Source organism: Denticeps clupeoides, chromosome 11, assembly GCF_900700375.1.
Source record: "Denticeps clupeoides chromosome 11, fDenClu1.1, whole genome shotgun sequence".
In the NCBI taxonomy this organism is placed as follows: Eukaryota; Metazoa; Chordata; class Actinopteri; order Clupeiformes; family Denticipitidae; genus Denticeps; species Denticeps clupeoides.
In genome coordinates, this window is record NC_041717.1 from 6,836,197 (window position 1) to 6,849,037 (window position 12,841).

Below are 12,841 nucleotides of genomic sequence, written 5' to 3' on the forward strand. Positions count from 1 at the left end.
CAGCCAATCAAAATATATATATATTCACCTTGAATATTTTTAAGTTAAATACATTAAAGTAAAACACAAAATATTTTACAGATTGTTTCATTTAATAAAATATTCAAGCTTTTAAAAATATATATAATTTTTGCACAAATATCAATAGAACGATTTGCACCATTTGTGCCTCTTTTGTTAAAAGCTTTTCATCCACACCGCAGAGATTCTTAAAAGTGCATAAGAACATTACACACAATCAGTTATGACCCTCACTTTTATCAGATTATTGTGAAGACCACAAAATCTTCCAGGGTTCAGTTTTCAGCGCCGCAGTTGCCAATTTCCCCCTCACACGATTCACATTCTAGGGCCGCCATTCGATAGGCCTTCCACACCACTGGATCCTGTCGGCAAACAGTGCCACCCCCGCGCCTCTCTTCAGCTTGGTTGCGGTTAATGTCTCCCACACAGACCCAGCCACCAGAACTTCCTCCAGCTGCAGCGCTGACAGCCCACTTAGAGTGATCATCCATAGTGCTAAACGTGCACCTCTGTCCCGGAGAGACAAGCTGCACGTTCAGAACCTTCCATTTATTGGAACAGTCCGAAGGCAGGATTCCAGTGGACCGATGCCAGAACTGCACAAGGAGGTTAGACAGGAGAGTCGGTGCCACCCAGGAGTGGTAGAGATCTAGACACATGTGAAGTGATTGCGTGCCTTAAAATGAAAAAGTTCAGAAAGTTCATATATTTGTTTTAAAGATGGCTACAGTCTTACCATTGCTGAAGGATGGTCCTTTGGCAAAGCTAATAAAATCTGTTCCAGCCAATGTTGTGAGAGCTACACTCCGATTGGCAGCAGTAGGGGATGTGTGAATGAGGGTGGCATTCCTCCTGTCTCTCCGATTCTTTTTGCACAGATGCACCAAAGACGGCACATAGGAAGAAAGGGATTCAGGGACGTGACAGTCATACACATGTGGCTGGTTGATCTTCAGCTGCTCACCTGTGAAAGACATACAAGCATTAAAAGGTCCCTTATTATGAACATTCTTTGCTTTTATATCGGTCTTATCGGTCCCCTAATACTGTATCTGAAGTAATTTTCTGAAATTCATCCGTGGTGCAGAATTACAGCCATTTTGATCCAGTCATACACTGAGGTTTTCCCAGGACGCACAGTTTCAGTGTCTATCTTTAAATGCTAATGTGGAGGAGAGAGGTGGATTGAGGAAGAGAGCGGCCTATAGAAGTTGAAGGGGGTGGGACAAAGCATGAAAAAAAAAAAAAAAAAAAAAAAAAAGGGGAGGTAAACTTTCCCTTTTTGACAAATTCCAGATCAGACCTTCTGAGCATAATCGCCATTTCTAGCAACTGCAGGACCAGACAGCCTAGGTGAGCTCGTATTAAATGTTGAATAAGCCCACAAAAAGCATTTTTAAACTGGAAATCCAGATTAGTGTACTGTTTGGTTGTAGAGTGATTATTTGGAATGCACTTCTTTATGAATTAGTTTCTTCCTCTTAAGTATTTCCCCTTTCTTGTGCAATTTCCCAATGTAATCCAGGTTCCCCCAAAATACCCGGTTGGTGCCATTTCTGAATATACTGAGAAATGTATTGTTTTATGAGATTCATTCTATAATATCACTCATTCAATTACCACTGTATAGAATACATTAAAATTGTATAATTCATAATTATTTATTATACACACATTCAATGAATATAAAGTCACTGGGGTAGTAGTAGCCTAGTGGGTGACACACTTGCCTATGAACCAGAAGAACCAGGTTCAAATCCCACTTACTACCATTGTGTCCCTGAGCAAGACCCTTAACCCCAAGTTGCTCCAGGGGGGGGGGGGGGGCTGTCCCTGTAACTACTGATTGTAAGTCACTCTGGATCCTGAAAATGTAAATGAGTGGGTAAAATGTAATTCTACCAGCATGCTAGGTGCATCTTACCAATGGTTTGAAATTTGTCCAGTGCATAGGTGACACAGATGAAATTCTGTCCATTTACAACACCACTGCTTGGGTATGAAAACTGGCCTTCGGATTTGGGGGGTGGAAAGTGTGGCGTGCTATGGACCAACCAAAAACCTTGGCTCTTGTCGAACAGAACTACACCTAGAAGAGATTAACCAGTTGTGCAAGATGTATAGACTGATGACAGCACTTTAAAAATGGATGTGAGAAAAACAAAGAGTCATGTGACAAAATATTGATAGGGAAGTGAGAGCAGTTCTTGTGTTCACAAAATGCTGATGTAGCTACCTTTAGTATGACCACCACTGCTGCTGCTAGCACTTACACCTCCAAGAGTCTTGGCCATTGGTTCAGGTGGTTGGTCATTATACAGGATGTACCCATAATCTCCGTTCTGAAGATTACAGAACAGTTTAAAAAAAAAAAAAAAAAAAAAAACTACATGCAAGGCCCAACTGTCAATAAGTTGTGGATTCTGACCACAGACCTCATACAAATGGCCTACGGTTCTGCCCAGTGCCCCTGTCGTCTCATTGACCAGTCCGTTCCCATCTACCCAGCCATCATCACCTCCGCTCATCAACAAGTACTTCAGCCCATCGATGTCCGACTGATTGTGAGGGAGCTTGTACAGGTAGAACCTGCAAAGAGGAGGAAAATTAAAAAGCTAAAAACTCCAAGAGCTCCCTAATTTCATATATAGAATGCAAATGATCACGTTGTGACTAATACCATTTGCACTATATTTCTCACACACACACACACACACACACACAGTGCCACTGAGCAAGGCACAGTCCCCACACACTGCTCCCCGGGCGCCTGTTATGGCTACCACACTGCTCACCATGGGTGATGGTTAAAAGCAGAGGACACATTTCGTTGTGTCACCGTGTGCGGTGCTGCAGTGTATCACAATGACAATCACTTCACTTTCACACAGTAAGGTGTCACAAGTCTTAGTACACTGTGAGAAGTGTTGTAAAAGTTTTTAATCTTTCTAATAGTAACTAAGATTCAAACATTTTGAATATCTAAATGCCTGAGCACTCACATTCTTACTAACATATTAATGACCTCTTATAATAAAAATAAAATGGACCTGGATTTCCGGGAACGGATGTTCTCTGTACGTGATCTTTTAAAGATAGGAAAAATTCGACTCGATCTTGATACACAAGACCTTGGCACAGGAGTGTGAATTTTAACAGTGTCTTAATGTACAGAACGTCCACAAACCAGTCCACCGCGTCTCCCGAGTCCTCGTAGCAGGAAAGCTGCGAAGCGCCGCCCTCAAGCAACAGCAACGGAAGCAGGGCGAGCGCCGGCATGGTCCCGTAATGAACGTAATAAACACGAAGACGAGCGTTCGGAGACATCGTCCTCCACCCTGCTGCTGGTCACCAACGTGTCCTCGCCGGCGGCGGAGTCTCGCTGCGGGAACGCGCGCCGGCCTCGTTTTTATAGCGGCTCGACTCGGGGTGGGCGGGGCCAAGCGTCACGTGAGCGCGCACGCTCTATCGGGGTTCTTTTTCTTCTCGATCTCGAAGCGTGAAGTATATTAAGTAGACACATAAACCTATATCTGATGTGATATGCTGTGATTTATAATTTCAGAAATGTGTAAAGGCTGTAATGATAGGTGATCTGTGTGATCCAGATGGAAAATGGTTAAGTTCGTAAAGAAAATGAACTGTTTTTTTTTTAAGTTTGTTTATTGGAATTAGAACATGAGCAATAACAATTTTCTCAAGAGGTTACAAAGAAAACAGCTCAAACAATCCCCATCCTAGAATCCATTAAAAATAAATTTAAAAATATAAAAAATCTATACATAGATATAAACATATACATACAGATACTATGATTTGTTTTTGAAAGGAATTTATTTTCACATTATAAAATTGTATTCATAAATTCATAAAAAACATTATTGAAAAAGCAATGTTTTAAAGAAAAAACACTCAAGCACACAATAAACCATCAAATATTATAATAATATCAAATATATATAAAATATCAAAGGATGCTGGTCTTCATGGTCTTCGGGCGTGGGATGTCTTGGCAGCGGATACATTGTCTGAGGACGCGCTGGAATCATGGTCTTGGTTAGAAAAAGGGGTCGGCAACATGGGGATGAAGCAGGCACAGGGAAAATCTAAAAGGCCTAGTCTAGATGTAATTGGAATTGATGAATGAGTTCGCAGTTTGTTACATTGTGAATGGCCGTCTTATTCCAGCTGATGTCCTCCTTGTGGGTTCCTGCCTGTTCGTTGTGCTTGCAGATGGTCAAGCGCCCCCTGGTGGATCGGCGGTATGGTGGCAGCCGTGACAGGAGAAAGCTCTGGCTGAACAGCTCCGGAACCTGAGACTTCATTACGTGGGACTGTTCCTAAAACAGATAAATAGTTATTAAGAGTTCTTCAAAATGGAGATAAATCAATCAACCAATCAATAACAAATTGTTACATACCAGTTTTTTTTAAAAGCATTAATGAATGTAGAATCTGCTTCAAACTGGTTCTGTCACTTTGGAAAAGAGCCCCCAAAAGCTTCCTGTCTGGTTTGTTGTCCCTGAAAAGAAATACATTTCATTAATTATACCAATATCATTTTTCTACTAAGATAGTGAAACGATAATTTTGTTTGTAGTCTTGGGCGGCTCCTGCAATTTTTGTTCTATATTTCCTTTCAAGAATCTGCAGGAATGAGGCAAAATGAAAGTCAAGCATTAGGATCTGGATGTCACAGGATGATGGTCCTGGTGGTGTCCTGGTCCGTGAAGGCAGTGAGATGTCATCTGGGAATCATCTGGGTGCTCTGGGAAAATGAAAATGAAAAGATGAAAACTAAAAGATACTAATTGATCAAAATGCAGTTCACATGCTCTTCTCAAAAACAGTACTACCTTTGCACATAGAAGAGCAGGTAGGATTTTTTTGCTCTTTTCTGCAGAAGCTCCTGCTCACTCAGTCTGCTGGCATATTTGTCATTTAGGCAGAGCCAGCCATCAGCAGACCCTTCGATGATGTCACTGATGTAGTGACCTGTAAAAGAATGAGTGATCTGTTAGTTACTGGGATTATATCCATCTTGCGCCACACCCATGTTTGTCTGAGCCCAACTTACCAAACATTCTGCCTGAATGTGACACCACACTGGTGAGCTCGTATGTGGCACCTCCATCCTGAGACTGAGAGCTGGTGGAACAGAAGGGGAATTCAGATATAATGTCAAAGCTGATTTCATTTTAAGACTATATGATTCGTGTTGAGTTGTTAAGGATCTTTACTGCATAATGTAACATTATACGTTACGTTACATTACGTTACATTTTGAACTGTCTTTTTGCAAACTGTGAATCTCCAAAGCTTGGCAATGTCGTCTCTTTGTGTACTTGTATATAGTGACATGACAATAAAGTGGACTTTGACTTTGAATTTGATATATAGTGTTGTGTATATAGAGCTCTGAAAAAAAACATTAAAACGCCAATACATAATAAATCTTGTTTAGAATTTTTGTTGTGCACTGAAAAATGTGAACACTTGCTAACCTTAAAAAATTCTACAAACAACAGCTGTGGTTTACTTTTTCAGTGCATTCATACACTGTAAAAAGTGAATGCTGGCGAAACTTAACAGAAGTGAATGAATCTGTCACACCTAATATTTTAGCATTGAAGTAACGTAAATTAACAGGTTACAGCAGGTTTGATTGGTTAATTTACATTACATCAATGCTAAAATATTGGGTGTGACAGATTCATTAATTTCTTTTAAGTTTAGCCAGCGTTCACTTTTTTCAGTGTGGGAGAAATTTGTTGGTAATTTTTTGTAGCAATCCAGCAGAATTTTATGTCAAATGTGACCAGTGGTTCAAATATTTTGAGCTATTACTTTTGTCAATAACTGTCTTACATAGACATAATCTTTATATTATTGTATATTCATAATTATGAACGAACCGCTGCTGCTGTGCTGTTTCTCCACAGGAAAGGCTGAGCTCAGTCGGAACGTCCATAGGGTTCCTCAGTTTCTTCATACGGCCATTTATGAACTTGAATCTCTTCAGGTTGAGCACCAGCACGCTGTGAAAGAAAACGTTACAGTCAGCAAGAGTTTGCAGTCTGGTTTTAATCCCAAAAAAGGATTTTAACAGCAACAATTAGATCATTTACAACAACTACATTCTCTGAAAGAAATTCGGCTTTTTGCTTACACTGGGAAGATTTGGGGAGAGGGGAGAGATGGCTGTGACTGCAGGAAACACTCACCGAGGCAGTGCACTGAGCTGCAGGGTGACTGAGGCCTGTTCACCAGAACAGCATCCGCACCTGTACTCCAGATCTGCAGCCTGTGTCACAGAGAGAAAGACGTTTCACCTCACAGTGTCCCAATGCCTGTCTAGCAAAAATGTAGTGCTGCGTTCTGAAAGAGTCTCTGTAACCTTAAAGAACAGATCCAGGCTGCCCTGCAGCGTGCCCTCTGGGGTCAGATCCAGGGAAAGATGGTTATAATCTTCTGTCCTGGTGCTCCGGTGTCCACAACTGTAAAAACAGATGAACTCCTTCACAAACACCCCACGCCCCACATCTGCTCTACATGCAGCAGGTAGAAGAAGATCCCCACTCGGCTCGGAGCTCTCACCTCTTGCAGGTGCGAACAGAGTCCACCGTGAACTCAAGGTTGGCCACTGGACACCGGTAGGACTCCCTGCTGGACATTAGTTGCTCTCCCTCTGATTTCATTTGGGACAGGCACATTATCAGGAACTCGTGAGCGTCCTGTGAATGAGAAAAGTCAATTATGAACCTGAAATTCTTCCTGATTCTGTCCATCCAACTGACCAGTCAGAACTGCTCCACCTAATCTGCTGTTATAGAGGTTAGGCAGACTTTTTATTCTGCAGACCATCTGAGTGTTCCATACCTGATCCTTCCCTTCGTAGAAATCTGGTAAGCAGCTGAATGCCCATTGCTCCATCTCCTTCAGAATGCTCTTCTTGACCTTGTTTCTGTCCTTCCTCGACAGTTGCAGTTGGGCAAGACTCCTGCAGAGAAGTAAACAGTGTCAGAACCGAACCCTCACAAAAACAGTTCAAGTTCAGAACAAATGCTGATGCAGGGTGGACATTTGAAAGGTCACTGAGTCTGGCAATGGTGGACCTTCTCCAATACCTCAGAAGGCTGAAGGATGTGTGGCTGCCCTCAGACTTCTCCTCAGGCTCAGCAGACTCTTGTGTCGCGAGGTCGCTGCAAACTGAGCTGAGACTGAGCAAACTCTGCAGGATGGCGTTCATGAAGCAAGAGTTGCCCAGATTGCTGAAACTGTAGAGCAAAGACATTCAGAAGTTAGCAGAGCGTCAGTCCAGTAATGAAAGCTTGAAAGACTGTATTTGTACAGATACGGTGAATGCTCACCCAAGCTTCTGCATTTCAATGAAGGGGATGGAGGCAGTGGAAACCAGACAGCTCTTCCTGGAGAAGACCAGTTCAGGAGGAGGGATACTCAAGGCCTTACAAGACTCCTTGAGCCGGCGGAATGCAGCACGGCTGTGAACATTAAAGCAGGGTAAAGTGAAGTGACGTGAAGTGATTGTCATTGTGACACAACTTTGCTCAGTGGCCCCTCAGTGGCACCTTAGTAGATTGGGATTCGAGCCGGCAACCCTCTGATTACGAGGCCACTTCCTTAACCACTAGGCCACCACTGCCAATATTAGAAATTTAAAAACAGATGTTCTACTGATAGAAGCTGCTGCTCACCCTTCCAGAGACACTCCGGGACCCTGCAGTCTCAGGTATGTCTCTGTGAACAAATTAAGAGAGGTCAGTGTAAAGCACAGGAGCCTGAAGGGTGAATTAAAGGTCAAATCTGTTAAAGCAGAAACCTTTGATGAAAGCCTGTGCGCGATCGTCTGGATCTGGATCAGGATTCCTGTACAGGATTAAAAAAGTGCAAATTGAGGTGTTTTTGTCATATTGGCATTAAAGCTGCACATTTACTCCTTTCTTTTCTTCATTACCAGACATCACCAGATATCTGAAAAGGTTACAGGAAATCTACGTTCGTCATTAGCCGCCATTCTCTGGCGTGCGGATGAAAATATGGGCCTAAATTAACATTTTACTTTGTTCTCTGACTAATAAATCCTACACAGCCAGGCCTCACGGGTTATATATAATATAATAATATATATATATAATATCCGACGCCTCCCACGGTACCTGACTGCCTGGTCCTCTGTGGCCTCCTCTCCGCCCTCATGTCCGCTGGAGGAGGCAGGTGGAGCGGGAGGAAGATGCCCGGAACATGCCCGGCCCGGGGCAGGGGGCTCCGCGTCGATTCTGCTCTTCTTCTTCTTCGGCCGCTTCTTAAACTGTTCAAACACACCGTGTAAGAAGTAAAAGCATTAAAAGCAGAATAAAAACGCATTTCAGCGGTTACACCGGATACTAGTTCGGCGGGGTTTGTGTGATAGACGCCCACAAAACTAGATTTTTATACCAACCAGTTTACTCGAACAGAGCCCCATGTTTACAGCTGGGATTATTCGACGGAGAAAGCTGAACTATCTCTCCAAAGTGAGGAATTTTGGAGATCGCTGATCTGTCGCTGTCGTTGCTGAACGCAGTAAAGCCCAGAAAAGTGCCTGTTTTTGTTTGAATTTAAACTGATATAAAAGGTCACGTGTTACAGTCACTCGTACTGAACGTCCAGCAACATGCTGCTTTAGTTCTGTCAGTAATGTCGTGTATTCTGAACTGTCCAGCAAGTTGGATTATTTCCTTTAAATACAAGGAACAACTTTTTTTTACGTTTTGAGCCTACTCACATCCGAAAACATATAATTGGCTTAAAATTATTATTATTTTTTAAATATATATATATATATATATATTAAAATACTTAAATTATAATTATTGGTGGGACTTTAAAATATATTAAAATAAATAAGAATAATAGTCGCAAAAAATATAAGATTTGACAATAAACCACAATACGTCCTTCAACCACTAGAAGATATAGACCGCCATAGGTAATAATGGTATTTACGTTGGGGAAATACGAACTTGTACTGAATAAGCTTCATCACACACAGGAGAGAATTAAATTGGTGTGTGTACCTGTAGTACATTTATTCACATGTAAGGTAGTAGCTAAAATACACCACGAGGTGGTGCTGGTGGCGGGAGTAACTAGGATTTAGGAGAGTGGCTGACCGACATGGGACCAGCTGGCCAGGTCTCATGAGGGTAACAGGCAGGTGGCGCTGCATCCTCAGATGGTGATCGAATCAATGACCTTTGTAAACACAACAATCAGGGTACGGTTGAATGAGGTCATGCTGACACCCCAGCCTGGTAATGCAGATGCCAGCTTGGAGAAGGCACAAGCTGCGCCGGACCAGGAAGAGGTGAAAGCGTGGCCCCTGGCCTGGAGGATTTCTGTGAGTCTGTGGGGGCCGAGATGGAGGGACCAAAGCCTGGAGCTTATTTTTGCTAAATCAGTGCCTCTTCCCTTCTAATACATGTTAATTCTGTAGTAATTTCTGGGTAATACGCCACATTACTAGTCCTTTTTCATTTTTTATACACAAATTAAACATGTAAACTCCAAAATCCTATATCTTGTAGAATAAACAATATTTTATAAGTACAATTGCAAAAATATCTAAATAAATAAATAACAAACACAAGGGGGTGATGAGGGGAGTTAATTAAATTTCACATTTGCTCATCCAGGTCAATATGATTCCAGGAATCTCAAGAACTACGGAATGAATAAACCTAGAACAGTGAACATTGTTAAGAAAGGAAAAACCTGGAAATCACACAAATGACAGCAAAACACACTGTTACTCACCCCCTTGCTATCCTGACCAAAATTTCATATTTGCTTTGTCTGACAGGTGTGCCTGACACAGATCAGGTCCTAATCAACCAAATGAGGGGTTTTCAGTGATAGAGACAACTCTGCCAAATGCTGTAGATGTACATTTCGTAACTGTACTGTGATGTTATTCTTAGAATAATATTTTGAGGTCTGGAGTTACTCTGGTCCACCAGGTAGCACCATATCTCTGTTATGTCTTCTGACCCTTCATGATCCTCATATCGGTGTCATTATCTAACTCATTGACTTCGTTATTTAAATTCCTACGCACACTCATGTCGTTGTTGCTTCTCTCACATAAGTATGTCTTAGCTGTTTCTGTTCAGTTATACCTCGCCTGAGATTGTTATTTCAGTTGTGTTTTGGCCATCGAGCTGTTATCTGTTTCATTGTTCATTTATTATTTTGTGCAATTGTGCCTCATATCTTTTGTTTAGTGTATAGAAGGTGCTATAATACGGCACTGCAGTTCCCCATATAGCGCAACGGCCATGCACCTCCAACTGGTTCTGCATTTTTAGCTCAGTTTTTTTGTTCGTTTGGTGAGACTTCCTCTCGTCCCACCCTGGGTCACCTTTCCTTCTCAGGAACCGCGGTAACAAACAAGAAAAGAAATAGTTTTCACTTTCATACACGTGCTGTTATCATGTACATTTAAATAAGCGCAAAAACACTAGTTTTTGTATTTGTGAGTAACACGGTTATAATTTATTTGTTGAAAATAGACAAGACAAAGATAAATATATATATTTTTTACAGTGTACCTATTTTACAAATCTGCATGGAGTAATGAGCATCAGTGTCACTGAGAGAAAGGAGTGACAGATGGCTGGAGACAGAAAATGGGCCTTTAAGAAACACTGTGTTCAGCACTTTGCTCCTTGCTCCACCTCATCCTCATCCTTTACCTGAAAAGAGAAAGAACCGTGAGATTGCATAAGACAGTGTTCTGTAGTTTTTGGACATCCATTGCATGATATCAGTTCACGGTCTTTGGAGCGTTTTCATTTTTTTTTAGCTTTAATCGCACAGACCATCTCCATCCTTGTACACTGACTAATGACACTCACTACATTTATACCTTCAAATGTATGTGTTGTACCCACCTGCTCTACTCCTTCTACCTCTGGGACGTAGAACTGGAGCATGTTTTGAATTCCGCTCTTCAGGGTGACAATAGAACTTGGGCAGCTGGTGCAGGATCCCTGTAGCTTTAATTTGACGATACCATCTTGAAAGCCCCGATATAACACATCACCACCATCCTCCTGAACTGTGGGCCTGTAGAGAAAAAAAATGACACAGGGCCCAATATTAAGCGTTCCAACTATTGTATAGGTTTTTTATTAATCACTTAATACCAGAGAATTTACCTGATACGAGTGTCCAGCAGCTCTTTGATCATTTCAACTACTTCATCGTCATCATCTGAAGGGGCTGCCAGGAGAAAGTGTCGATTTAAACAACTGTAATCATGTCTGACAAACAGATTAATACACTTCGATCATTACATGCTCTGGTTTTAACGATATTCGTCAGTACCTGTATCTGCCTGTGGGGTTGCATCTTCATTCACCACTGGTAGTCCCGTAGTAAAGAAGTCCATAATTGTAGCAAAGACGTCGGGCTTTATCAATTTCCACTCCAGAGTGGTGTCAGCCTACAACGGCGATACAGCGGAAAAAGAAAATACGTTTGACGTCATTCATCATGGCACTGCATCGAGTGCAACTGCAATATCACGTCACCTTGGTTATGGTTATGAAATCAGGTCCTAGAAAAACGCCCTTGACCCCATCAATCCTGAAGAGCTGCCTGCAATACAGCCACAAAAGAGTCCACTTACACACGGCACAAAGCAGCAACAAAATGTGCAACAGCAATTTTATTGCAACTTATCTTTGATAAGTACATTTCCAATAGATAGTTTTAGAATGTAAGGGAGCTGAAATATTGATGAGCGCAGTTTTACATAAAGATCACTGCCGGCAAATAACCTTCGTGGTGAAGTTGGTATCCAGACAGTATGATGACAATTTTACTGCGGTCACCAGATTAAAGTCGAGCGGTGCCGAACCTGGCCAGCGGGGAGCAGAACGCATCCCTGGGTGCAGCAAAATCCATCGTCCCCGACTCCAGCACCGCACGGCCGGGCAAGAACTTCAGGCTGTTCGGGTTTGGCGTGTCTTGTGTTTGGATGAACATGTTTCTAACTGAATGAATGGAAAATATGCATGTCAGTGGGATGCAGGAATGTTATGGGGGTGTTTGCACTCAGCTTGTCGTTCCAAACTGGACTCACCAAACACATTCGTGTTCATTTCCAGCGGCACCGTCCGTTTAATGAGCGCACTGTTGGAAATTCTGTCAAAAGACGCACACTGATCTTAAACCAGCATTATAACGAGTATGTTACAGAAATCAGACTACAACAAGTGAGCTGATATGTTTCAACATACAAAAGTCATATTATATTATTACATACAATTGATTTTTTTTATATTTTACGATAGATATGTTATACCGTACACTTTAACCTGACGTTCACTAGACTGAGAGACCGATCTGCGTCAGAACCGACCACACTAGAGGGTGACTCTTTTTTTTTTATTCTATAGACTTATATGGATCGTATAAAAGTCGCTTTTTAAATAAAACGCTTACGCTCTAGATATTAGTCCGGAGAGAGTCCGTAACCTCCCGACACCGCAGTACGCGGCCATGTCTGTACTGTTCGCGCTGCTTCTTCCTCTGCCTGACGCAGTGCGCGTCGGGTAGTGAAGCGGAGAGTACTGCCCCCTAGCGGTGTGTAAGAGGAGCGCATTAATACTTCAAGAAACGAAGACACATTCGTATGTATTCATATATATATAATATTGCACATTATATAATGTTAAGATAAACGACTCCGGAGGACGTATTGGTATTTGTGAAGTCATACGCTTTCATCGCAGGGGGCAGCAGAGTCCCG

General features: G+C 42.1%; 3 protein-coding genes across 3 annotated transcripts; all 3 read right to left on the reverse strand.

Annotated features, from left to right (window-relative positions):
- Positions 1-73: 73 nt before the first annotated feature.
- On the reverse strand, positions 74-3,436 carry LOC114799216 (deoxyribonuclease-2-alpha-like). Its single transcript, XM_028995667.1, has 6 exons — positions 3,212-3,436; positions 2,460-2,613; positions 2,261-2,366; positions 1,949-2,113; positions 761-988; positions 74-673 (listed from the first exon to the last, which is right to left on the reverse strand). Exons 1-6 carry the CDS (start codon positions 3,349-3,351, stop codon positions 297-299), a joined length of 1,170 nt encoding a protein of 389 aa, XP_028851500.1. The 5' UTR covers positions 3,352-3,436; the 3' UTR covers positions 74-296.
- Positions 3,437-3,839: 403 nt separating this feature from the next.
- LOC114799637 (ubiquitin carboxyl-terminal hydrolase 29-like) lies at positions 3,840-8,509 on the reverse strand. Its single transcript, XM_028996430.1, has 15 exons — positions 8,486-8,509; positions 8,202-8,353; positions 7,865-7,911; positions 7,740-7,782; positions 7,395-7,526; positions 7,152-7,301; positions 6,904-7,024; positions 6,622-6,758; positions 6,422-6,521; positions 6,249-6,328; positions 5,940-6,062; positions 5,102-5,172; positions 4,881-5,019; positions 4,446-4,792; positions 3,840-4,364 (listed from the first exon to the last, which is right to left on the reverse strand). Exons 1-14 carry the CDS (start codon positions 8,507-8,509, stop codon positions 4,780-4,782), a joined length of 1,332 nt encoding a protein of 443 aa, XP_028852263.1. The 3' UTR covers positions 3,840-4,364; positions 4,446-4,779.
- Positions 8,510-10,547: 2,038 nt separating this feature from the next.
- Positions 10,548-12,834, reverse strand: nfu1 (NFU1 iron-sulfur cluster scaffold homolog (S. cerevisiae)). The gene is made up of 9 exons (XM_028995669.1): positions 12,812-12,834; positions 12,535-12,669; positions 12,173-12,234; positions 11,948-12,083; positions 11,619-11,685; positions 11,413-11,530; positions 11,244-11,307; positions 10,977-11,151; positions 10,548-10,778 (listed from the first exon to the last, which is right to left on the reverse strand). The coding sequence occupies exons 1-9, from the start codon at positions 12,817-12,819 to the stop codon at positions 10,737-10,739; spliced, it is 807 nt and encodes a 268-aa protein (XP_028851502.1). The 5' UTR covers positions 12,820-12,834; the 3' UTR covers positions 10,548-10,736.
- Between the last annotated feature and the right edge of the window lie 7 nt (positions 12,835-12,841).